This window comes from Babylonia areolata, chromosome 18 (assembly GCF_041734735.1).
Source record: "Babylonia areolata isolate BAREFJ2019XMU chromosome 18, ASM4173473v1, whole genome shotgun sequence".
Lineage (NCBI taxonomy): Eukaryota > Metazoa > Mollusca > Gastropoda > Neogastropoda > Buccinidae > Babylonia > Babylonia areolata.
Window position 1 is genome coordinate 38,997,583 of NC_134893.1, and position 25,228 is coordinate 39,022,810.

At 44.4% G+C, this 25,228-nt stretch overlaps 1 protein-coding gene across 2 annotated transcripts in view; it reads right to left on the reverse strand.

Annotated features, from left to right (window-relative positions):
* Window positions 1-23,117, reverse strand: part of LOC143291974 (uncharacterized) — a 25,536-nt gene extending 2,419 nt beyond the window's left edge. Inside the window, exons 1-3 of one of the 2 annotated variants that reach the window (XM_076602126.1) lie at window positions 22,786-23,117; window positions 9,058-10,303; window positions 8,649-8,961 (exon numbers count right to left, since the gene is read on the reverse strand). In XM_076602126.1, the coding sequence (XP_076458241.1) occupies window positions 8,649-8,961; window positions 9,058-10,303; window positions 22,786-22,797 (1,571 nt within the window). In that variant the 5' untranslated portion in view covers window positions 22,798-23,117. Of the gene's footprint in view, window positions 1-8,648; window positions 10,304-22,785 lie in introns of both variants that reach the window. The other variant, XM_076602125.1, reaches the window with a different exon arrangement.
* Between the last annotated feature and the right edge of the window lie 2,111 nt (window positions 23,118-25,228).

Consider the following 25,228-nt stretch of genomic DNA (forward strand, 5'->3'; position numbering starts at 1 on the left):
ACACACACACACACACACACAAACACAAACTGAGCATATTGAATGCTGGTGGTGAGAGAGAGAGAGTGAGAGAGAGAGAGAGAGAGAGAGATAGACAGAGAGAGAGAGAGAGACAGACAGACAGACAGGCAGACAGACAAACAGGCAGACAGACAGAGATAAAGAGAAACCGAGAGACAGAGAGACAAAATCATGCATGGTTCAACGAACATTGTTTTTTGTTTGTTTCCCTCCACCCCCCTCCCCGTCCTACCCCCTGCCCCCCTCCCCACTGCCCCCCCGACCCCCACCCCACGCCACCCCACACACATACCCATGAATTTCGTTCGGAAATGAATGGGAAGCAGCCTGATCTACTACCAGGTTTAACGGAAGAAGAATTCCAAGGCAATTCGGCACTCAGCTGCAGTGTGCCTTCATACACAATGCCAACATCATATTCCTTTCAGCCGAAGAACTGACCAATAAAAGCTGCACAACATTCGGACAGTACTGGACAGAACAATGGGTTAAGTACAGCTGTTTGTGAAGCGGGCGTTAAGCTCATTGTTCGAACAATTTCCTGCTAGCCTGAAAGAGGTTTTTTTGGTTTTTTTAAAATTATTATCTCTCTTTTTTTACGGGACCTTCAACCTCCTCTTTTTTCCCCCACATATTTTTTTCCTCTTTTTTTCTTTTCCTTTTTTTCTTTACCTCCTACCCCCCACCGCCCCCCTCCCCAACCCCCGACATATTTCTTTTTCTACCACCACAGTTTCATATTAACCTTTCATTCGCCACTTTCGCCCGCATACAGCATGGTTGGCTATACTGTTTTCACTTGTTCTTGGATGTAATGATCAGAGGAATATTTTGTCAGTCGACTGACCCTTTGATGAAGTGTGTACCAGACACGAGTAACGTCGGTCACAAGTCTTTATTCCCATGATCGCTTAGCCAAAGATTTGTTTTATTGTTTTGATAGGCTCACCATTCATCCTTTTCTTTTTAACACACACACACATACACACACACACACGCACGCACGACGTACACACACATACACACACACACACACACGCACGCACGACGTACACACATACACACACACACACACACACACACACACACACACACACACACACACAGAGAGAGTAACGAACCTGTGATGACACTAATGGACCGTTGATGATTGTGATGAAGCGGGGTCACTTCTCTCACACTCCCTCTGTTTGCTGGTCTGTCTCTCTGCCTGTCTGTCTGTCTCTTTGCTCGCTCTTGCTCCCTTTCTCTTTCCGCTCTCTTCTTTCTCTCCCCCCCCCCCTTTCTCTTTCCCTTCTATGTCTCTGTATCTATTTCTTTCGGCGTCTGTCTGTCATCTCCCCTTCTCTCATTCTCCTGATATTTCCGTCTTTTTCTCTTTTTGACACAGACACACACACACACACACACACACACACACACACACACACACACAAACACACACACACACACACACACACACACACACACACACACACACTCTCTCTCTCTCTCTACCCCACCTCTCCCACTGTCTCTCATTGTCCCTATTTCTTTCTCTCTTTCTAAATCTCCCTCAATCTGTCTCTGTCTCTGTCTCTCCCCCCCCCCCTCTCTCCCTCCACAGCAGCCACAGTGGCATCAATGTGACCCTGCCATAGGTGCGCCAATAAGGACGTTATTAACAGGGTACACACCGCCACGCATTCTGACTCTCAGAGAGGACAAATGAACTCTTCTGTCCTTGTCCTTCCTTGCCATTACCACGAACAGGCAGCGACAGGTCAACAGGTGCGGAAGCAGGTAATGAGCGGTAGACTGCTTGTTCGGAACCACAAAGTACACACACGCGCGCACACACGCACGCACACCCCCCCCCCCCACACACACACAGAGGCAGAAGTCCAGCGCTCTGGATCGAAGGCTCCGACAAAGACTTCGATCAGTCGATTAGCGTCGTGTTTTGTTTTGCTTTGCTTTGTTTTCTTTTCTCTTCTTTGTTGGCTGCGAAGTGCGCGCATTGTGGTCCACTTTTTTGTGTGAGCGGAAGGGTATATTTATAACAGTCAGAGCTATAAATATTCACAACTGTTGATCAGAATGGGGATTATAACGTGTGTTTTTTCTTCTTCTTCTCTTAATTCTCAGAATTCAAGAGCATCAGTAGCCTTCCATCACCCAGTTTACAGCATGACAGCAGCAGGAGCAATAACAGAAGTGCTAGAAGTACTAGTAACAGAAACAGCACCAGCAGCAACAGCAGCAAAAGCAGCAGCAGCGGCAGTAGCAGCAGCAGCAGTAGTGCACCAGTGTAATAGTAGGGGTATCTTCTTCTGCTGCTTCTTCCTCCCCCCCCCCGCCCCCACCGCCCCCTAATTCCCATTGATACGAAAATGAAAGCATGATTTATGAGAACGTGTTTGTGGTACAGATGAAATCAAACAGTTCAGTAGTACTCGCCACCGTCATCCATATAAAGTGCTACAATTACCAAGTCATGTAAGCCTCACCACAGTTTGTCTGATAATCTTTATACTGCTAGGCGGCCATGGAAGGAATTTATTTATTTATTTATTCATATATATATATTTATTCGTTTATATATTTATTTATTTCTGAATAGAATGTAACTCCATTGTGCGCATTTTGAATTTTAGTATCTTTATGCAAGGTCCGTGGCAGTTCAGTTCAGTTCAGTTCATTTACTCAATAAGGAGGCGTCACAGCGTTCGGACAAATCCATACTGCGCTACACCACATCTGCTAAGCAGATGCCTGACCAGCAGCGTAACCCAACGCGCTTAGTCAGGCCTTGCGGGAAACAAAGAAGAAAAAAAAAAGAAGGATATATAAACAAATAAATGGATAAGCGGAGAATCGGTGAAGCACTGCACTTCTGATCACGTGCTCAGCGGTGATCACGGTGCGAGGTCCCGTTTCGGTACGGTGTTTGACCTTGGGCAAGGCATTTTACTCCTTTTTGTCTCTCCACCCAGGTGTGAACGGGTACCTGAGGATTGGGCCCCGCCTTCGTATGGCAATGCCGAGCCTAGACACAGTGAATATGAATTCACTGCACCGACGGCTGTAAAAGCAATGAGACATTTAACCTTAAGAAACCACAACAACAGCAGCAAAAAAACAAAAACAACAAAAAACAACAACAAAAAACCCCCCACCAAAAAACAAAGCAAAAAAAAACCCCCACAAACAACCCCCCCAAAAAAAAACAACAACAACCAAACCCAAAAAAACAACAACAAAAAACAAACAAACAAAAAAACAAAAACAACAACAACAAAACAAAACAAAACAAAACAAAAACAAAAAAACAAACAACAACAAACAAACAAGAAACCCCACCCCAAAACAACAATACACAACTAATCTTCATACAGAAAATAGAACCCTGTTTTTAAGATTACTTTGTGTTTTCGCATATATAGAAAATCATTTTCTCCAAAGCATCGTTTAATGGTACATAACCTTTACGTGAGGAATAACAATTCGTGTGAAGCTACACAATCCTCTGCTCATTTCCCTATAATATCTTGATATTGTCTCCATTGTGGGGACTTTTTCACATGAACGGGTGTTAATTTTATATTTCAAAGACAATTATCCTGGCAACAGGATTCCGAACGGTTGAACAGCCCCGCTCTGGAACTCCTTGAATTCTATTCAGAGACACTGGGCGTGTGATGAGCTTAACGCCCTTTTAGCAATCATGATCACCCTGGATGGAGCCGCGGCCCTATTGCTTCTTGCTGTCCAGGTTATGCGCAACTTTTCCACCGTGGTGCGGGAAATGAAAGGGATGGCGTTTCAAAAGCCATCACCGCCCTTCCCTCTTCTGAAGACAAATGGGCAATGCCCAGCAGGGGCGACACACGGATGGTCCACACGATGAAAGCTTACGGGATGGTCTGCCCATCACCGCTGTGATCAGTTCAGCCGGAATGATGGCTGTCGTTGATTATAATTGATGCTGTTGGCATCAGGTATGAACGTTAAGTGCCACAGAGTGCCAGACTGCTCACTGAGCGAGTGATTGTTGTTGGTCATCAGTGTCCCATCTTCAGAAGCAATCTTCTGTGAAACTCTCGTCAGGCTCCCTCCCCTCGCCCCCCCACACCCCCCCCTCCAAAAAAACCCACAAAAAAAAAACACACAAAAAAACAACCCCAAACAAACAAAACCAACCAAACAAAACAACAACAACAACAAAAGACTTCCTGCCTTTTTTGGGGGGGTCTAATCCGAGAAGTGAAATCAAAGAATGACGCGATTTTTTTTTCTAAATGATTCTGTCGTTTCAGTCCCCCCCCCCCCCCCCGTCCCCCGCCCCGTGTTCTTTCTTTTATTTTTGGGGGAAAGGAGAAGAGTTGGTTCATTTCTGTTATTTTTCGGCTCTCTCTCTCTCTCTCTCTCTCTCTCTCTCTCTCTCTCTCTCTCTCTCTCTCTCTCTCTCTCTCTCTCTCTCTCTCTCTCTCTCTCTCTCTCTCTCTCTCTCTCTTCCAAGAGTTTAATCGTAATGATCAATATGGATCAATGCAACTATCATCAACATCCAATATATTAAGTCTTCGCAGTGGATTGCAGTGGTAACATAGCCTAATATCAAATAATTAAAAATGAATCCCCTTGTATTATTATTATATAAGCACTGTTCACAGAATTGCACTGATGGTTACGCAGCAGTATGACTGGATTTCTGATGGTCATAGTCGGACACGACTGACTATCATATATATATATATATATATATATATGACTGGATTTCTTCTTTTTCTAAGAGAGAGACAAAGGTTATTTGGATTCCAAATAGTATAAGAAATATCGATTTGTGTCGACTGACGATGCAAACACACACACACAGCACAGACACACACAGACACACAGACACAGACACAGACACAGACACACACACACACACACACACACACACACACACACACACACACACACACACACACACACACACAAATACCCTCTCATCCACCTCCCAACCCCTTACAAATTAATCTGCAAGAGTCAGTTACATTCATTAATTGACAACACAATTAGCTGTCAACACCATCTCAGAATCGTTTAGCCAGCACAGTCGGACCTCCCTAACTTGGCGGATTTCTTCCCAATCAAGCCATGTCCCTTCACTGCAAGCTCTCAATTTTCCTCCTTGCTTTCAGCGGGATGACAGCTGGACAGCGGGACAGGACTGATGCACCGGAAGACCAGGCATGACATCACTTGTTTCATTTTCTCGCCCTGGCAAAAGTCCGGAGAATATGGACACGGCCGGGGCTGGTGGAGCGGACCAGATCGAATTGATCGGACAGGACAGTTGAAATCAAGCTGCTGTGTTTTACCGTTACTTCCATGCTTTTTTGTTTTTGGTGTTAATGTTGATAATATTAATATATTCAACTTATATATATATATATATATATCTTTTGGGTTCAGTCTTACGTTGATATGTGTGTCGGACTTGACTGTGGGCTGTGACGTTGTGTGAGTGCCGAACCTTTGGATGCAACACGTAATTTCCGCTGAATCGGATTAATAGATTATTGTATTATATTGTATCGTATCTTATCATACGGTATAGTATTGTACGGTATATATTGTAAGCTCTGAAGAACGCTACTTACTTCTTTTTTTTTTTCTTTTTTTTCGCAAAGACAGTATTTCTTTGTAACTCTCTCTCTATTGTTGCATATCGGCTCTAAGACAAATTTTAAAACAACAACAACAACAACAACAACACACACACACACACACACACACACAGACACACACACCCTCCCCCCCCCCGCCCAACCAACGAACAAAAAATAAAAGAACACCAAAAAAACAAAACAAAAAAAGAACAACCAAAAAAACCACAACAAAACAACCTAACAAAGTCCTGGATTACCCCATAACTAACTACAGACCGGGAAACGAACTATCGGTCCCGCACAGTCAACCACACTGTCAAAAAACGTTCCCTTACTCCCCTCTGCGCCTCTCACCCCTCACCCGTTCAGAATTCACGGGCAGCTAATGGTAGCACTAAATTCTCGGACTGCTTTGAAGTGATGTAACGTGTGCAGACCATCACGCCATATAGTGGCACGGCGCAAAGTGGTACCCGCAGTGAGCAACGTTGGCACTTTGTGCGTGTTTGCGGCTTACTTTAGTCAGCTATGATAGTGTAAGTCATCACTGTATGGGTTTCAGTGAGGGTGGTCGACCGTGTCTGTATCAGATGGATTTTTTCTTAATGTGGTAACAGAGTAACTGAGTCAATATGTTTTTAAAAAAAGACTGTTACTGGACTGTATGGATGTTGTGGACGACTCTCTCTCTCTCTCTCTCTCTCTCTCTCTCTCTCTCTCTCTCTCTCTCTGTGTGTGTGTGTGTGTGTGTGTGTGTTCGCTCCAGAGCATAACTCGTGTATTCGTGTTACTGTCTGTGTCCTTTTCCGTTTCACTTTTTGTTTCTGTATCTATGTGTCTCTGTGTCTGTACCTCTCTCTCTCCCTCTGTCCACCAGTCCATTGCCCACTATATTCCAGGAAGGAGAGCACCAGTCACGCTGAGTCTATAGTAACAAGGAAACTCTCTCATCTCAGTCAGAAATGTCGTCTTCCCTCTGTCCACATGCTGTAAGTCCTGGATGACCCTTTCTGCTGGGGGGCTCACGAGTGTTTGTCCACGTTTCACGAGCAATCTGACCAGAGTGGGTTTTTTTTGTATGTCTAGTTGGGAGTGGTGTGTGTGTGTGTGTGTGTGTGTGTGTGTGTGTGTGTGTGTGTGTGTGTGTGTGTTTGTAGAGTGTGAAAGAAGGTTCAAGATTTTTGTTATTGATAAATAGTATCCCCTCTTTCTAGAAATTCGACACTAATACGAGTTTCTTTCCCTTTTCTTTCTTCTTTTCTTTTTTTTTTTTTAATACTAATTTTGTTGCTGCTTTGTTTGATCTTTTTTGGTTTTGGTTTGTTTTTTGGAGTCCTCTCTGTTTCTTGGTTCGATCACTGAAAATAAGCGAAGAAACGAACAGAAAGAGGTTTTAGATTTGTGGGATTTTTTTTTTTTTTTTTTTTTTTTTGCTTCTAAATTCGTTTGTGTTTTCCCCTCTGAATTCCACAACAAATATATAGATAAAACTGGTTTTACATAATTTATTCTTCTTTTCATTTTTTTAACACCGAGAGTGGCACCTTTTCCGCCTTGATCGTGTTGCCTTATTAAGTACTGTGGCCTTATTAAGTATATAACACTCACGCGTGTCTTCCGACGACAGCATCTAGACTGTCTTGTTCGCCAAGAGACGATGTCCAATTGTATGTCACTGAGATAGACTGCCTCCTCTCCCATTCAGGTCAGGTCTTTCATGCATTCTCCCATTCAACCAAATCTCCAGTTCGGATTTAAAACAAATATCTCGCTCAAGCAGCTTCTGTCATTCAAAGCCCTTTCTTTGACTCAAGTCTCGTCTTCTACACAAATCTTCAACAACCGCTCAAGCCTCATCTTGCTCTCAAGTCCTGTCTTTCATTAGAGTTCCTCCTTCCGCACGAGCTACATCTTCCAAACAGGCCTCACCTTCCTCCACTCGATCCACATCAAGCCTCATCTTCCATACAAACCCCATCTTCCACAAAAATTGGTCAGTTTCCACTCAAGCCCTACCTTCCACACCCCGTCTTACATTAAGTGCCGCCTCCATTCAGGGCCTTTCATTTAACCCACATCTTCCACTCAAGCCCAGTCTTCCGTACTAATCCCATCTTCCACACAAGCTCCGTCTTCCACCCAATGGCCATCTTCCACCCAAGCCCCGTCTTCCGTACAAATTCCATCTTCCACACAAGCTCTGTCTTCCACACAATGGCCATCTTCCACTCAAGCCCTGTCTTTCGTTGAAGCCCCAGCTTCCAGTCAAGCGCCCATATCCACAAAGCCCCACATACCACAACAAGCTTTATCTTCCACACCAGTAGGCAGAGTAAAAAAAACCTATCGAGAAAATCCGACCTGGAGAGGGATGGGCTCCACCAGATTCGACTTGCCCAAGACACTTTGCATAAACAGTTCTTCTGTGCGGCGCCCTAACAACTCTTCGGGGTGAAGGGAGAAGAAGAGATGAGAAGAGATAAGAAGACAGGATAAGGAAAGTGGAAGAGGCCGTGTCTGAGAGAGGGCAGTCTGAGGCACGTCATCATGATGTGTGCATGGATCAGCAAAAGGAAACAACATCGCCCTATGCCTGTCAACTTTCACAAGGAGGTAAAATAGAAGGGAGTGGGGTTAGGGGGGGGGGGGGGGGGGGTCGGGGGGGGGGGGCGCGGGGGGGGGAGGGGAATGGTTGAAGGGGCCAAGAGATGTGAACGGTGGGGGCTGGGGGTGAGGGGTAGAGAGAGTGGTCAAGAGTAGTTCATGTAATTTGTTACTGTTTCTTTTATGTAAAGCGCTCTGAGGTTTTAGAGAAAAAGTGCGGCATACAAATGTACACTCTCATCATCATCAACATCATTATTATTATCATTGTTGTTGTTGCTGTTGTTATTGTTGTCGTCATCATCATCATTATCATCATCATCATGATGATCACCATCATCATCACCATCATCATCACCACCACAACAGTAGCGTCCCGCTCACCTTGCCATCAGGCCCTGGGCGTGGAGGCGGGAGGTCCCGTGGTGTTGCAGCAGGGCGGCCAGTCTCCTGATCCGCGGTCCCACGTCCCTGCTCTGTGGCCCCCTCTGCCGCTTGCCGTAGCTCATGGGCATGCGATCCAGCAGGGCCGACCTCTTACCCTCCCCACCCCACCCCCACCCTGCTGCCGGCAGCCTCTCCTCCCCCCTTCCCTGCCGCTTGCCGTAACTGATGGGCATCCGGTCCAACAGTGCCCGCTTGGCCCCTGTCTCCTGCAGCTCCGCTTCTCTCTCAGCGCCGGGCACGAGGCTCAGACCTCTCTTGCCGTACGTCAGAGGCATGCGGTGCAACAGGGCCCGCTTGGCACCCATGTGCAAGTCCGTTTCTCTGTCTGTCGATACCAGGTTCAAACCTCTCTTGCCGTAAGTCAGAGGCATGCGGTCTAGCAGGGCCCGCTTGCCTGGGTCGTCAATCTCGTCCTCTGGGCTCAACCCTCTCTTGCCGTAACTTATAGGCATGCGGTCCAAAAGGGCCCGTTTGTCACTGGTCTGCTGGTCTGTTTCCGTGTCCGTTCCTGCAGAGTTCTCACTCCTTTTGCCGTAGTTCATAGGCATACGATCTAAAAGAGCTCGCTTCTCTAGTGAGTCCAGATGTGTCGATTTGAGGTTCCATTCCCGCTTACCGAAGTGAAGCGGCATACGATCGAGAAGGGCGCGTTTGCCGTAGTTGAGGGGCATCCTGTCCAGCAGAGCTCGCTTGTGGGCGCCGTCTGATCCTGGGTGGGAGTGCCTCTTGCCGAAACTGACCGGCATGCGATCAAGCACCGTGTGTTTCTTGCGTAACTCTGCAGACGGCGCAGAGTCAGGACGCTTTCCGAAGTGCAGAGGCATCCGATCCAGCAGCGCCCTCTTATCTTCGGATCCAAGGTCTTCAACTTCCGCTGGAAACAAGTCAGAATTTCGTTTACCGTAATTCATCGGCATGCGATCCAGCAGCGCTCTCTTGTCTTCTAACGCCAGTCCGGAGTCCTCCGAACCATCCAGTTCTGGGTCAGACCTCTTGCCGAAGCTGAGCGGCATCCGATCTAACAGTGCTCTTTTCCCGCCCGTCCCCTGGTCAAAGTCCGCAGGGACTTCGTGATCGTCAGGTCTCTTCCCGTAACTTATCGGCATGCGATCCAGCAACGCTCTCTTTTCTTCTTCACTCATGGTTTCGGATGCGTCAGTCAGTCTCTTCCCGTAGCTGATGGGCATACGGTCTAGCAGGGCTCTTTTCGGCCCCAGCGCCATGTCCGGAGAGACCTGTGAGTCCTGGCCGGACCCTCTCTTGCCATAGCCTAGCGGCATGCGGTCCAGACGTTTGTCGCCTCGGGCCGTGGACCTTGCGTTCACCCGCAGGTCTCGCCTCTCCCCCTCCTGTGCATCCTTCTGCTCTTCCAGCTCCCTCTGCAGTGTGTCTAACAGAGCGTACCCCACGTCCTTAGCATCCCCTTCCATGCCGGACTCTCCCACAAGACTGCGTTTGCTGAGAGGGTGGAGGGGCGGTGAGGAGGGAGGGGAGGGAGGGGGTTTGAGGGCCTGTGGCGCGGGACGAGGCTGCGTGGCCTGGCTCAAGGTCACCAAGGTCAGGGCAGCAGTGAGGGCCATGAGCTGCATTGGCTGAAAGAGAGAGAGAGAGAACTGTGAGTTGGTTTGTGTGACAGCTATCTATCTATCTATCTAAGTTAGCTTTACGGAAGCCCGATCAGTGCGGCATTTTTGAATTGCCCTATGTGGACATCACTTGGTCATTTGGCATTTTTTTGATAATCATTTTAGAATTCTATTTTCATATATATTTTCATACTATTCTATATATTAGGCACACACACACACACACACACACACACACACACACACACACACACACACACACACACACACACACACACTCACACACACACACTATCCGGCCATACACCCTCTTCTCCCTGCACTAGACCTCCACCCTCTTTTTTTTTTTCACTCGTCTAATATCACTTTAAGTGTAAAGACATTAAATTGAAAACTTCGGATAATATATAGATATATAGGGATAGAGATATACAGATAGATTGGGAGAGACTTCGTAGACTACTACTACTTCGACTACTACTACTACTACACACGCACACACGATTCTCTTCTCCGCCAACCTCCCTCCCCCCCCCCCCACACCACTTCTACTGCACCCTCTCCCTTTTAACTCCCCCGCGCCCACCCACCCCACACCCCTTCCCTTCACAAGCTTGTGCCCCTCACCTTCCCTGCATTCATTACCCCCCCTCTCTCCCCCAACCAAACACGCGCGAACGAATCCCTGCACAAACTTAATGCATTCTATTGTTTCAAGAGGTTCAGTGGAGATCGTCGCTTTCATTGTGAACAGGTGGCCTGTTGTTCACTGGCTGCGCTGAGATCAGGCCTGGGCCACTTCCACGTGTGTCCCATAGAAAGTCTGGGGGTGGTGGGTGGGAGGTTGAGGAAAGACCAACTAAAATAAACTCCATCTCTTGTTCTCGTGACCCATTAGAAGTGTTGCTCAAGGCCTAGAGGGGTCAGTGCAAAAGAAAGGGGGTGGTTTGAAGAGAAAGAGAGAGAGCGAGCGACAGAGACAGAGACAGAGTGAGTGTGTGTGTCTGTGGGGCACACAGAGATAGTCCGAGAAGAGAAAGGGGAGAAGGGGAGAGAGTGGGAAAGGGGGAGAGAGAGAAAGAGTGAAAGAGAGAGAAAGATGGAGATACACAGAGGCAAGGAAGGAGAGAAAGAGAGGGAGAGAGAAAGAGGAAGAGAGAGTGAAATGAGAGAAGGCGAGATAGACATGGAGAAAGGGGGGAGAGAAAGAAAGAATGAGTGAGTAAGAGAGAGATACAGATAGATAGAAGTAGTCCCGCAAGGACTGGGATTTTTACTGCCCTATCTGGGAGACCTTGACTGGTGATCTGGATGCTAGCATTTCGGATCAGACGAAAAACCGAGATCCCATGTGCAGCATGTACTTAGCGCACGTAAAAGAACCTACGGAAACAAAGTGGTTGTACCGGGCAAAATTCTGTAAAACAGACAAACAAGCAAAAACAGTTTTTGGTTTTAGTTTCAGTTTCTCTAGACAGCGTCACTGCGTTCGGACAAATCACATCTGCTGGGTAGATGCCTGACCAGCAGCATAAGTCGGGCCTTGAGTACATGCTTATTTATTTATGTACCTATCAGAGTGGATTTCTCCTCCATAATTTTGCCAAAGGACAACACTCTAGTTGCCATGTGTGTGTGTGTGTGTGTGTGTGTGTGTGTGTGTGTGTGTGTGTGTGTGTGTGTGTGTGTGTGTGTGTGTGTGTGTTTCCAGTGCGCTAAGTATGTGCACACGAGAGGACCTCAGTTTATCGTCTCATCGAATGACCAGACGCTCAGTTTGATTTTACAAACTTGGGAGAAAGGGCGAGAACGGGATTCGAACCCAGACCCTCATGGATTGCGAGAGCAGGATTCGAACCCAGAACCTCACGGACCCTTTTATGGCAGCTGAGCATCTCAACCATTCTGCCACCTTCCTCCCTAGCAACACACACACACGCACGCATGCACGCACACACACACACACACACACACACACACACACACACACACACACACACACACACACACACACACACACACACACACACACACACACACACACTGACGTCAATACACTTGCAGATAAAACAACTTAAATGTTAGCGTTGCACTGTGGTGATGACACTCTTCCAAAGGAGAGCAGCCCGACCTGCAGACAGTGAAATCCTGTGAATACGATACAAGACGAAAAGCGATACAATAAGTGGTCCAAACCGATACTTGACGGGGCTTTCCAGTCTACGTTTAGGAAATGTTCAGTTGGAATATTTGCAATGGGTGGTTACAATGGCAACAACAAAAAATAGCGAGTCGCTAGCTCGTGTTTGCATCGAAAAAATTCGTTTGGTCAATATACTATGTCGTAAGCGTTTGTTTGATTTACTGTGTTGACTGGTTGACGTGTGTGTGTGTGTGTGCGTGTGTGCGTGCGTGCGTGTGTGTGTGTGTGTGTGTGTGTGTGTGTGCGTGTGTGTGTGTTTGTGTGCATAGAGTAAGGTCTGCTGCTTTTTGCTGTTGTTGTTGTTATTGTTGTCGCTGAGGAAGCTTGGGCTAAAGGTTAAAAGTCCCACAACTTTTCACGGCCATCGGAGCAATGAATTCACATGCACCGAGTCTGGTGCTCGGCATTGGAAGGCTGGGCCCAGTCCTTTGCTTCCGCCGTTTTCACCTTCCCCAAACAGAGTCAGGTATCCATTCACACCTGGGTGCAGTGGGGAAGACCAGAGTAAAGCGCCTTTTTTCCCCTCAAGGACACGACACCATGTCGGAACGTGGCCTCGAGCTCTGATGATGGGTGACCACTGGATCAGAAGCCCAAAGCCTGATTCTGTCACGGCACCTACGCGGGGGAGCGTGTATGGGCTAAAGCAAAGAAATAATCAGATAAGATTTTTGTCTTTCTCTTTGTCCGTCTCTTTCCGTCCGTCTCCTGTCTGTCCGTTATTCTGTCTGTCTCACAAGCGCTGCATCAAACACACGACAAGAAGTAAGTGGCAATGCTCGGTTCATTTCAGTCGTCATTCAATCTCATGACGTTTTTTTTTTCATTATCATTATTATCTTTAATTAAAAAAAAAACTACCAAAAACAAAAGAAAGAAAGGAAAAAGATGTAATGACTTTGAATAAGATGAGACATTAGGATAGGTGATACGCCGCCTTACGCTGGTCCCCATCCACCACCCATCCCCTTCTCCCTCCCTATCCCCCTAACCCCCCCTCGACCCCACTCCCACGGCCCTTCCCTCCTTAATTTGAAATTCACGAAGACAAGGAATTTAACCGTCTCCACGCCTTCAAAGAAAACAAACAAAACAAAAAACCCCAAGTGGTACTACTTATCATTCCTCCCCCTGGCTCGAAAAGTTTAGAGTTTGTCATTGAATGAGGGTTAAAAAAAAAAAAAGAGAAAAAAGGGGGGAAAAAAGAATAAAGAAAAGAAAAGTGGACATTGCTGTCTAAGCGCACGTTGCGTACATTAATTGGTCCTGCGGCTCATCTGCGGGAAGGGCAGAAGTCATTTTTAGGGGCGGTAATTATACCCCCGTTCCCTGGCGTCGGCACGTGCTTGACATGGTTGATGGGGGTCACTGGAATTGCTTGCTGTGTCTTATTTCATGTGTCTTCTGCTTCCTGTCTTTTTCTTCTTCTGCTGTTGTCGTTGTTGTTGTTGTATTGTTCATGTTCTATTCTTTATTTTGCTATTTTGGTTTGAACTATTCTTATTAAAAAAAAAATCTTGTTTTTTTTTTTCTTTTTTGATTTCTTCTTGTTCTCTTTGTTGTTGTTGTTGTTGCATTTTTGTCCTTTTCTAGCTTTTCTTTGTTGTTTCTTTTTCCCCTTTTTCCTGTAGTGTTCTTCTTGTTTTTAGCATTCGTTTTCTTCTTTTTTTTCTTTTTTTTATTCTTCTTGTTTTGTGATTTTTTGTATTTCTTCTCGACGTCCTCCGTCTTGTCGTCCCTTTCCCTTTGTTTCTTCTCTACTCCACTCCCTCCCCCCCCCCCCTCCCCCCCCCCCCCTCCCGCCCCCCCCCCCCCCTCTTTTTAAAAATTTTGTTTTTTTTAAGCAGTTTACGATTCGAAGTACCGAGTACAAGGAATGCCAAGACTATCTTCTACACTCAATCATTTATTCAATTGTACTTCTGCCTGTGTTCTTTTGCATGTTGTGTATGTATGTATGTATGTATGTGTTTTTGCATGTTTGTATGGATGGATGGATGGATGGATGGGTGCATGTATGTATGTATGTATAATAATTATATGTATGGTACGCGTGTGTAAGTGTGTAGGCATGTTAGTATGTCCGAACAGAATTCTATGTTAGAAAACAAGAAATATCTTAATGCTATGCAATTTTGTTTTTAGTGCAGTTGATATTTAATGTCAGCGTGTATGTGTGTGTGTGTGAGTGTGTGTGTGTCTGTAAGGGAGGGACATCTCTCTCTCTCTCTCTCTCTCTATATATATATATAGATATATATATATATCTGTGTGTGTGTGTGTGTGTGTGTGTGTGTGTGTGTGTGTGTGTGTGTGTTCAGTTTAACGTCTTCCACTTTAAGTGATATCAGATGTGTGTGTGTGTGTGTGTGTGTGTGTGTGTTTTCTATGAAATGCATTTTGTTTTAATCTAAGCCTTATTTACTTCATAGCTTTTATAATCTGATTCATCTCTTAAGTGTGCTTTTTCATTCATATGAACACACTGGATGTTTTCCATTGTCAGATAGCGGTTGATGTGTTTTTTTAAGGCATGTTTATAGTCTACTGGATGATGTAAGGCACTTTGATGCTGGATATCGCGCCATAGAAAAACTATGTATTATTATTATTATCATTATTATTATTATGAATGCGTGCGTGCGTGCATGCGTGTATGTATGTATGTATGTATGTATCCACCACACACACACACACACACACACACACACACACACACACACACACACATACACACACACAGTCCTCTAACACCCGTATGCTCTTCTTACCCGTTCATTCGCACTGGCACGCGCACCTACACCCCCACCTTCACCCCTGCTCCCCTACCCCTCATTACCATGCCTACAAACCCCCCATGTTCACAATCTCCATATTGTAACACATAATGCAAACGCACGTCTTTCCTCCAAGTCCCTCCTCCTTGAGAGTCAACACGGCTCTGTCCACCATGTCAGCGAAGGGCGCTCACTCCAATTACTTAGGGCCAACATGGCGGCCATCGGGTGTCAGAAAGATGACCCCTTCGTCCAGGAACGTTGTGTGATCATGTCAGAGTATGGTAAAGCCATCTTCGTCCTCTCACTTTCTCCCTCTTTCTGTCTGTCTGTTTCTGTCTCTGTTTGTCTGTCCCTGTCTTCACCCTCTCTTTCTCTCTGTCAAACAGGGCACAGCGCCATAAGGAATCACGCCTCTACTATGTTTCTTTTCTTCACCTTCTTTTCTTCGAATCCAATTTTTCCTTAACCCTCGTGTCTTGGATCACAGCTCAGGCGAGTGTGTGCGCATAAAGGATATTAATCTGCATAATTCGCTATCTTTTGCAACGGAGATTGGATAATGCAAACAGCTTTATAGATCAACGTGACTCCAAGTGCATTACATGTGTTCACCAATCATTTCTTGTTATTCGATAAAACGAAAATTTATTTCGATATTTTGATCGTAAGGACGAGCCTTTTTTTAAACTCTCGTTTATGTTTTTGCACGTGTTACATTCACTGACGGAAATACACCAACCCAGCACACCCACACACTCACCCACACGCCAAGAGACAGAGAGAGAGGAGGGGAGAGAGAGAGGGGGGACGAGAGAGAGAGAGAGAGAGAGAGAGAGAGAGAGAGAACTGATATACGTAACTTACCGGTTACCATTGACTGGCCGAGGAAGCAACCTGACAAAGAATGGAAAGTACTGGCACTGTTCATTAATTTCACCAGATAGAGAGTCAGAGAACGTAGGTAATAATGTCCAGCTACAGTGGATTAGCAACCACCAAAAAGTGTATTTTGTGAACTTCAAGTTTATTCAATTGTCGATCAAAAAAAAAAGTTTGAAACACAGTAGAGTGCAAAATCACGGCTGAGGTGGGTTTTTTTTTGTTTTTTTTTTTTTGCACTGTTTTAATGTTCCAAGCTTTTGAAACTTTAAGTAAGTAAGAAAGTAGAGAAAATCTAAAATCTATGTTGTGTGTCTAATACTTTTAACAGATTATCGATAATATGAATTTCAATGGTACGAACATACACATATACACAGCAACGCTCCATTGTGACCGATCGTGGATTACACGATATTAATGTAGAGAAAAAAAAGAAGCTCTCCTTCAAAGCGTACTCACAAATCACTTTTTTGCTTCGTGTATATTTAGCTTTCTTATTCGTATCTTAGTGTTCACAACAAAAATGTGTCGCATTAAAACTTCCACAATGAAAGTGCAGACCTTTTGATGCCTATGGATCAGCATACACAACTCGTTTCATCATAAGCGACGGGCGCAATAGCCGAGTGGTTAAAGCGTTGGACTGCCAATCTGAGGGTCCCGGGTTCGAATCACGGTGACGGCGCCTGGTGGGTAAAGGGTGGAGATTTTTACGATCTCCCAGGTCAACATATGTGCAGACCTGCTAGTGCCTGAACCCCCTTCGTGTGTATATGCAAGCAGAAGATCAAATACGCACGTTAAAGATCCTGTAATCCATGTCAGCGTTCGGTGGGTTATGGAAACAAGAACATACCCAGCATGCACACCCCCGAAAACGGAGTATGGCTGCCTACATGGCGGAGTAAAAACGGTCATACACGTAAAAGCCCACTCGTGTGCATACGAGTGAACGCAGAAGAAGAAGAAGAAGTTTCATCATAAGCAAAAAACACCTCGGCTCTGGGTCTAATGGGAGTGGCAGAAGAAAGGATGGCCAGTCTCAGAAATGTTACCACAGAGTGTGGTCATTTTGTCAGGAAGAATATTTTCCTCCGGACTGCTCTTTTCTGAAGGCGATAATTTTGTGGGCGATGTGCGACCACACCTGTACGTACAATATTATCATCGCCCACCTCTCCTAAACACACTTTTTTCTTATCGCATGAAAATCTTAACCCGTGTTTATTATTTTTTCAAATTCTCAAACATATTCATTTCTTCAGTCTGTCAACACTTTCACGGCGCTTTGGGAGTTTCAGCATCCTACTGTGGGCCTTTCAAACACTGCAGTTTCCACACAAACATTGCAAAGCCATTTTCAGATTTGATGTAAGGACCATTAATTCCGATTACTATTCAGTACAAATACCTTGTTTTTATTATTTTTATTTTACCACTAGGTGCAATGAAATCTTCTTAGTGTTAACTGTTACTAAACCCCCAAAACTTATCAATGAAGGAAAAAGGAACCCGGTACAACTGAGATTGTTATCAAGGGAGAGATTGTTGAACCGATCGAAAGTTACAAGTACCTTGGTATAATTATTGACAACAAATTATCATGGGGTGATAAATCAACTGCACGAGTGAAAAAGGTTAACAGCCGATTGTACTGTCTTAGGAAATCAAGAATTATTTTTTAATGCGTGGAACCAGGTGCCAGTGCTTTTATTGATCTGTTGTTCAGGTGTTTCTTATGACTTTGTGTGCTGGAGCGGGAACATGACCAAACAAGGCAAACAAGACAAATACAGACTTAACAAACGTATTGGAAAAGCGGACAGGGTGGTGGGCAGAAGGCAAGACAGTTTTGAAAATATGCACCGAAAAAAGATGGCAGACAGATTTTACACAATTTCTTATGATGACACCCACCATCTTTATTAAGCCTCCTTCCCCCGTCCAAGAACAGCACCTGTTCTTTTATTCCCACAGTTTGAACACTCAACCTTTACAGGCAGCTAACCTCCGATTTGTGCCATTTCTTGCTGTTGCGGCTCTCTCTCTTTATGTGCAAATAAAAACTGATGTATTTATGTATCAGTGAAAATCATAGTTATATAACATATATATTTAAGTATTTCACTTACAGTTGTAGGTCTTAACAGTTTACAGGAGTGGACGTTTATGTCGTTTGTTTTTTTTCTTCTCAATATTATGCTTCAACTATAAAGTACACAATGTAAGACTTTAAATCATAATGATCAGTCTTTGGCAGGGTTTCTGATTTCGGAACAATTTATACCAATATTCCGTGCTAGTTTAGAGCAATTCTCTTTCCCTGAATACTGGAAAGTAACGTGGTTTTTTTTTGGTTTTTTTAAAGAAATTTACCCGTCATTTCACAATTTATAATGGTAAATTTATAGAAGTATTTAAAACAAATCTTTTTCTCTATCTATTATACATAATATATATATATATATATATATATATATATGTGTGTGTGTGTGTGTGTGTGTGTCTGTGATGGCATAAATCGAGCGAGTGTGCATTATAACTTGTTGGTGTGAACTTACCTTCAATTTTTTCACCTTTTTGAAACATTTGACCCAAACTTTGTCATGTTTTCTGTGCGTTGGATTCAGGTGTCGGTTTAGATACTGGGGTGTGTGCGTGCCTGTGCACAATTAAATTCCAGTTGGATAAATACAGAGGTATCGTTTTCTGATGCTTGCGTTCATTTTGTTTACTCTCAAATAATTTAGGGATATGATGATGATGATGAAGAAAAAGAAGAAGAAGAAGAACGATTGTTATTTGAAGTCTTATTTTAAGTACACAATAAACAAAGATATAAACAAACGTTCTGCATCAGCAATTTTTCAAGGCAAACTCGTCCCCCCCCCCCATCCCCCGTCCGCATCTCTCGGGATCTATTCACAGTCTTACAAATATGTATGTCTCTCTCTCTCTCTCTCTCTCTCTCTCTCTCTCTCTCACACACACACACACACACACATACATACAAGAACTATTGTATACATTGTCACATGAAAAGCTCCTGAAGCTTGTTCATATGTCTTTTGTTTTCCTGGTCGATCTAACTGAGGAACTGCATGGTACGCATTGTTGTTTGTCATTCTTTCCATTGTCAGGCGAAGCAGTAAAGACGTCACTTGTACATCTGATCCACGTTGTCGAGCTGATGTCATCCTGAATCTTACCATGCAAAAACTAGTTTTCAAGCACGTGATACGCGATACGTTTTTGGACGCCGAAGGCCGCACACACTGTTCAGAGCAATCCCAACATGATCTGGCTGTCGTTTGAATGTCAGGACGACCCACGCAACTTTTCTTTTCTTTTTTGTTGTTGTTGTCAATCTAAACAAATGACTCGACGTCATGTTAAAGTGCATTGTATTATATTGTCAGCGAAGAATGTATTGTATTGTATTGTCTTGTATATAGGCTTTCCGGCTGTTCTTACAGAAGAGAACGCGTCGTCTTGGTGCCGTGTTATCCATTTATCTGATCTTATTTCTTTTTATTATTCATTTACTTATTTATGATGTTTTCGTGTGCTTACTTACCTGTCAAAATGAACGGTCCAGTATAGTTTTGCCATGGATAAGCGCCTTGTTGCCGTTCACTTTCTGTGCACGCAATCAGCGCACGCTGAACACGGGACCTCAGTTAACGGTCTCACTACCACCAAAGTGACTCAGAACATGTGCAGGGTCTCCTCTGATGTGTGACCATACGGTGACGAATATTACATATTGTTCCTTGTGAGCTGCTGGCACTGGGACTGCGACTGAATGTGTGTGAGGGGATTCGGGTTTTAACGACGGAAGGGTAACAACATCACTGGTACGACGAGGACAGGACGACAGCATAAAATTCAACACATGAAAGCAATGTGGCTTGTGCGTGCTCCGAACGTCAAATCCCCGGTCTTCACGCTTCCTGCACTGCTGTGCCATCCGCCAAACCACCATCCATCCACATGTCCACATGTATGGGCGGCGAACTACAACAGCAACAACAACAACAAAAAAGCTACGAGCGTAATAGCTGAGAGATTAGAGCGGTGAGTCTTTGTACCGCGGACGAAAGAGCGTTTAGGTTGGCGGTTTTTATTTTATTTAGTATTTTCTGTCTCACAGGTCAACTGAGGTGATGTCTTGCTGGTGCGGTCATTCACGTACGTTAAATTTCTGTCATCCACGTCGACATTTGGGGGCTATGGGAGCACACCCTCGCATCCATCCGCCCCCCACACCCTCCGCCTCCCCAACCCCCACACGCAGTTTGGCTGCAGAATTCACTTCAGCTCAGTGGTCTGACTAGCGAGGTAAAACCTGTCGTCCATATTAAAGCGCACTCGGAGGTTGTAGCCCACGAAGACAGAAACAGAAGAAGAAATGATTAACAAACAATTAAGAGTGTAATTCTCTTCATACACAAGGGACACAACTTCAAGTCAATTTACCTGGCTGAATCGGTAGCATAAGCAACACTGACTTGAAGTTGTGTCCCTTGTCTATGAAGAGAGTTACCACTCTTTATTGTTTGTTTATCATTTACTCTCCTAGCTTCATTGTTCTTTCGTTTCGAGAAGGGAAAACGGTTTAAGTTTGTTTGCTTTTTCTGTGCTTTCCACATTCCTTTGGCAGAGTGGTGATGTGCTGATCTTAATTATTACAAGGGGTTTCTCGTCTGTATTGAGATATTTTCATCAGAATTAATGACTGGAACCATTTTTACAAAGGCGTTGGATCACCCTTTCAGTAAAAATGACCTGAATGTGGCGTATGTTTGTCTGCATGGCATACGACTTTGTATAATAAAAAAGAAGAAAAAAAGAGGAGGGGAGGAGGAGAGGAGCGGTAGAAGAAGGACGAGCAGGAGGAAGAGGAGGAGGAGAAGAAGAAGAAGAAGAAGAAGAAGAGCAACAACAAAACAAGTAAGAGAAGGAAAAAGAAGAAAATGAAGAGGAAAAAAAGCCGGAGAAACAAAAATATTGACAGGAACAGGAAAGAAGGCGAAGAAGACTGAAGAGTGATTGGTTTGTCATATCGAGAACTTTTCTTTTCCAACTCGGCCTACTAAAACTGAACAAAATGAATAATGAATGGAAAACATTCCACAAAAACATGTTTTGATTTTTTTTTTCTTTTCATCCTGTTTTATTTACCTATCTATTCAGTTAGTTAGTTAGCCAACTGTTTTGTTATCTGTATATTTATTTCAAGAGAAGTGAGAGGATCTGAAGAGAAAGACAATACCGTTTAAACGGAGAAATATAAGAAAATGACTTCTCTCACTCAGACATATACACACACGCGAGCGCATGCGGTATACATATATTAATAAACACAATTACCTTCTGTCTGTTTCTGTCTGTCTTTTTCTCTAGCGCGCGCGCGCACACACACACACACACACATCATTTAACCTTTAAGAACCCTGATGCCGCTTCCCAGAAATTAGGTCAGTCAAGCATGTCAGTAACACCACATATATTTCACTCAGAAACGTCGATAAACATTGAATGCTACAATGTGCTGCAGGGAAAAAATGTCCACAAAGATTGAATACTAAAGTATGTAATCTCAGAAGAGTGCCGAAACAGAATAGCTTGCTGTATCCTGTTGCTGGGAGAAAATCTTTAAAACTGAATACAACAATAGGCGACAGGGAAGTGGTGATTAAAATGGATTTCTGCAATAGGTTAAACAGAAATGATGATCAGTCAGCTTTTTTAGCATTGCACAACTTCGTATACACTTCACTGTAATCTACCTCATCTACTTCGAGATTTAAAACAAAACAAAAAACAAAACAAACAAGCAAACAAACAAATACAGATAGCCCGAGGTAACAAACCAATGAAAAAAATGATTTTGATTTTTTTTTTCACTGAGGGAAAGAAAGCAAGCAAGCAAAAAAGCAAGCAAAAAAAGAAAGAAATATGGTAAAAATAGCCTGCAGAAGAAATACGAAATAAAGAGTAAGAAAGAAAAGCAATTATAACGAGAAAAAACCCCTGAAAGTATTCAAAATGAGAACGAAAAAAGAGAAAGAAAGAAGGAAGGAAGGAAAAAAAAAGAAAGAAAGCAAAACTAAGAACGACAAAAAAGCATTTCATACGTGTAGGAAGGAAAGAAGTAGGATGAGTACAGCAAGAGTGAAAAAAAAACAACAACAGCAACAACAGCACGAATAAAGACGACGACGTCAAAACGAAAGTACTCTGCAGGAGGAAAAAAAAAGACACAGTTAAAAAGAAAACAGAAACATCAACACCCAGCTACAGGAAGAAGAGAGAAAAGAGAGAGAGAAAAAAAAAGAAGAAGACAGAAGAACAGGTACGGTAAGAAACAAGAAAATTAGAAGGAAAAAACAACAAAGAACGAAACGAAGAAACATCAAGAACCACACACACACACACACACACACACACACACACACACACACACACACACAAACAGAAAAATAAACACTCCATTTAAAGAAAAAGCCCCCCAATTGAAAAAAAAAACAACCCAACCCCCCCCCAAAAAAAAACAAACCAAAAAACACACACACAACAAACAACAACAACCAAACAACAACAACACTAACACAACTTACCACAGACAACATGTTCGGAAACACAGGAGCGGAACACGACGACAGGTATGGATTTGTTCTTTACACGCCACCTCAAACCTCTGGGACTCTCTCGCCGGGTGGGGAACCTTCACAGCTAATGGATGACAGTCGGGTGGGCCACCGGACGCAAACGCAGATTCTTTCGTCTCCTTCAGTCTCCTTTCCCTCCGGCTCTGTGGTTTTTCCTAACCAGCGTGCGCGAGGGTATATACCTTTCCACTTCCGACCAAGCAGGCAAGCTGAGTGCTACAACCAGCTATGGTCACCCGCTTGCGTCAGAAGTGCAAAGTTCTCGGAGAGATGATGATGAGGAAAAGAGACGGGACAAGAGCGGACGGAAGGCTTTTAAAGCGGTTTCGCCGCCTCCTTCAAACGGTGGACCTTCTATTTTAGCCCCGCCCCAGCCACCCCCGTCAGAACGCACACACGGACGATACCGTGAGATGAATCTTCCATGGACAGGGCTAGACATGGAAAGAGGGCTTTTGAGGGGGTGGGTTCGTACGTGGGGGTGGGAAAGGATGGGTGGTGTTGTGGAGTGGGAGAGTGGTGGAGGAACTGGCAGAGAGACGAGCAAGGAGTGAGACAGCGATTCTCTACAAGAGAAGAGAAAACTGGAAAGAGAGAGAGAGAGACAGACAGACAGACAGACAGAGACAGAGAGACAGAGGCAGACAGACACAGAGAGAGAGAGAACATAGGTGGAGAGAGGATGGGGATGGGGTGTGTATGGGGAAAGTAGTGTATGGACTGAGGGATGGGGGAGAAGTTTTAAAGTGGGTGTGGGTAAATTGTCATAATCTTTTCCCTTTTCCACCCCTGGCTGGTCTCTACATCTGGTTGCTATTCTTGGCCGCTTCCTAAGTGAGAACAGAAAGTAGCTTACTGTGGCCAATGTCATGGGACAATCTCTTGTAATTCTATTGGGAGAAAGGTGGCAGAGTGGTTAAGACGCTCATCTGCCAATACAGTGTCCGTGAGGGTCTGGGTTCGATTCCCGCTCTCGCCCTTCCTTTCAAGTTTGACTGGAAAAATCAAACTGCGCGTCTAGTCTTTCTGATGAGACGATAAATCGCGGTCTCGTGAACAGCATGCTACTTGGCGCACTGAAAAAGAACCCCAGGCAACAAAAGGGTTGTTCTCGGGCAAAATTCTGTAGAAGATATCCACTCTAATAGATACACACATACATAGACATGCACTCAAGGCCTGACTAAGTACGTTGGGTTATGCTGCTGGTCAGGCATCTGCCTAGCAGATTTAGTGTAGCGTATATGGATTTGTCCGAACGCAGTGACGAGCGCAATAGCCGAATGGTTAAAGCGTTGGACTTTCAATCTGATGGTCCCGGGTTTGAATCTCGGTGACGGCGCCTGGTGGGTAAAGGGTGGAGATTTTTCCGATCTCCCAGGTCAACATATGTGCAGACCTGATCGTGCCTGAAACCCCTTCGTGTGTATACACACGCAGAAGATCAAATACGCACGTTAAAGATCCCGTAATCCATGTCAGCGTTCGGTGGGTTATGGAAACAAGAACATACCCAGCACGCACACCCCCGAAAACGGAGCATGTCTGCCTACATGGCGGGTTAAATATACAAAACGGTTATACACGTAAAATGTTACAATTCTTTCTGTGTATGTGTGCGAGCCCGAAATCTGATTGAATGACACAGGAAACGAATGATGAGCGCCCAGTGGCAGCCGTCAGTCGGGTCTATCCAGGCAGGCAGCCTGTTGTGCAAATGACCCGGTGTTCGTAAAGCGCTCAGAGCTTGGTCTCTGCCCGAGGATAGGAGCTATATAACTATCCATATCAAAGCCTCCTTGAGAAAGTGGAACTGAAAAGAACGTTTTCGTTGCACTCTCAGAATATCTGTTGTTGCATGTTATTGTTGTGCCACCAGAATCTCTGTTATTGTGTTATTGTTATGTCACCATAACCTCTCTTGCGTGTTACTGCAGTGTCAGCAGAAAATTTATTGTCACATGTTATCGTTACGTCAGCAGAATAACTCTTATTGTATGTCATTGTAGTGTCACCAGAATGCTTTGTTGTATATTATCGTTACGTCACCAGATTCTCTCTTGTGTGTTATTGTTGCGTCATCAGAATCTCTGCTATTGTATGTTACTGTTGTGTCACCGTAATCTCTCTACTGTATGTTAATGTCGTGTCATCAGAATCACTGTTGTATGTTATTGCTGTATCATCAGAATCTCTGTTGTATTTTGTCGTGCCATCAGAATCACTGTTGTATGTCATCGTCGTGTCATCAAAATCTCTGTTGTATTTTTGTCGTGTCATCAGAATCTCTGCTGTATTTTGTCGTGTCATCAGAATCTCTGTTATATGTCATTGTTGTGTCATCAGAATCACTGTTGTATGTTATTGTCGTGCAATCAGAATCTCTGTTGTA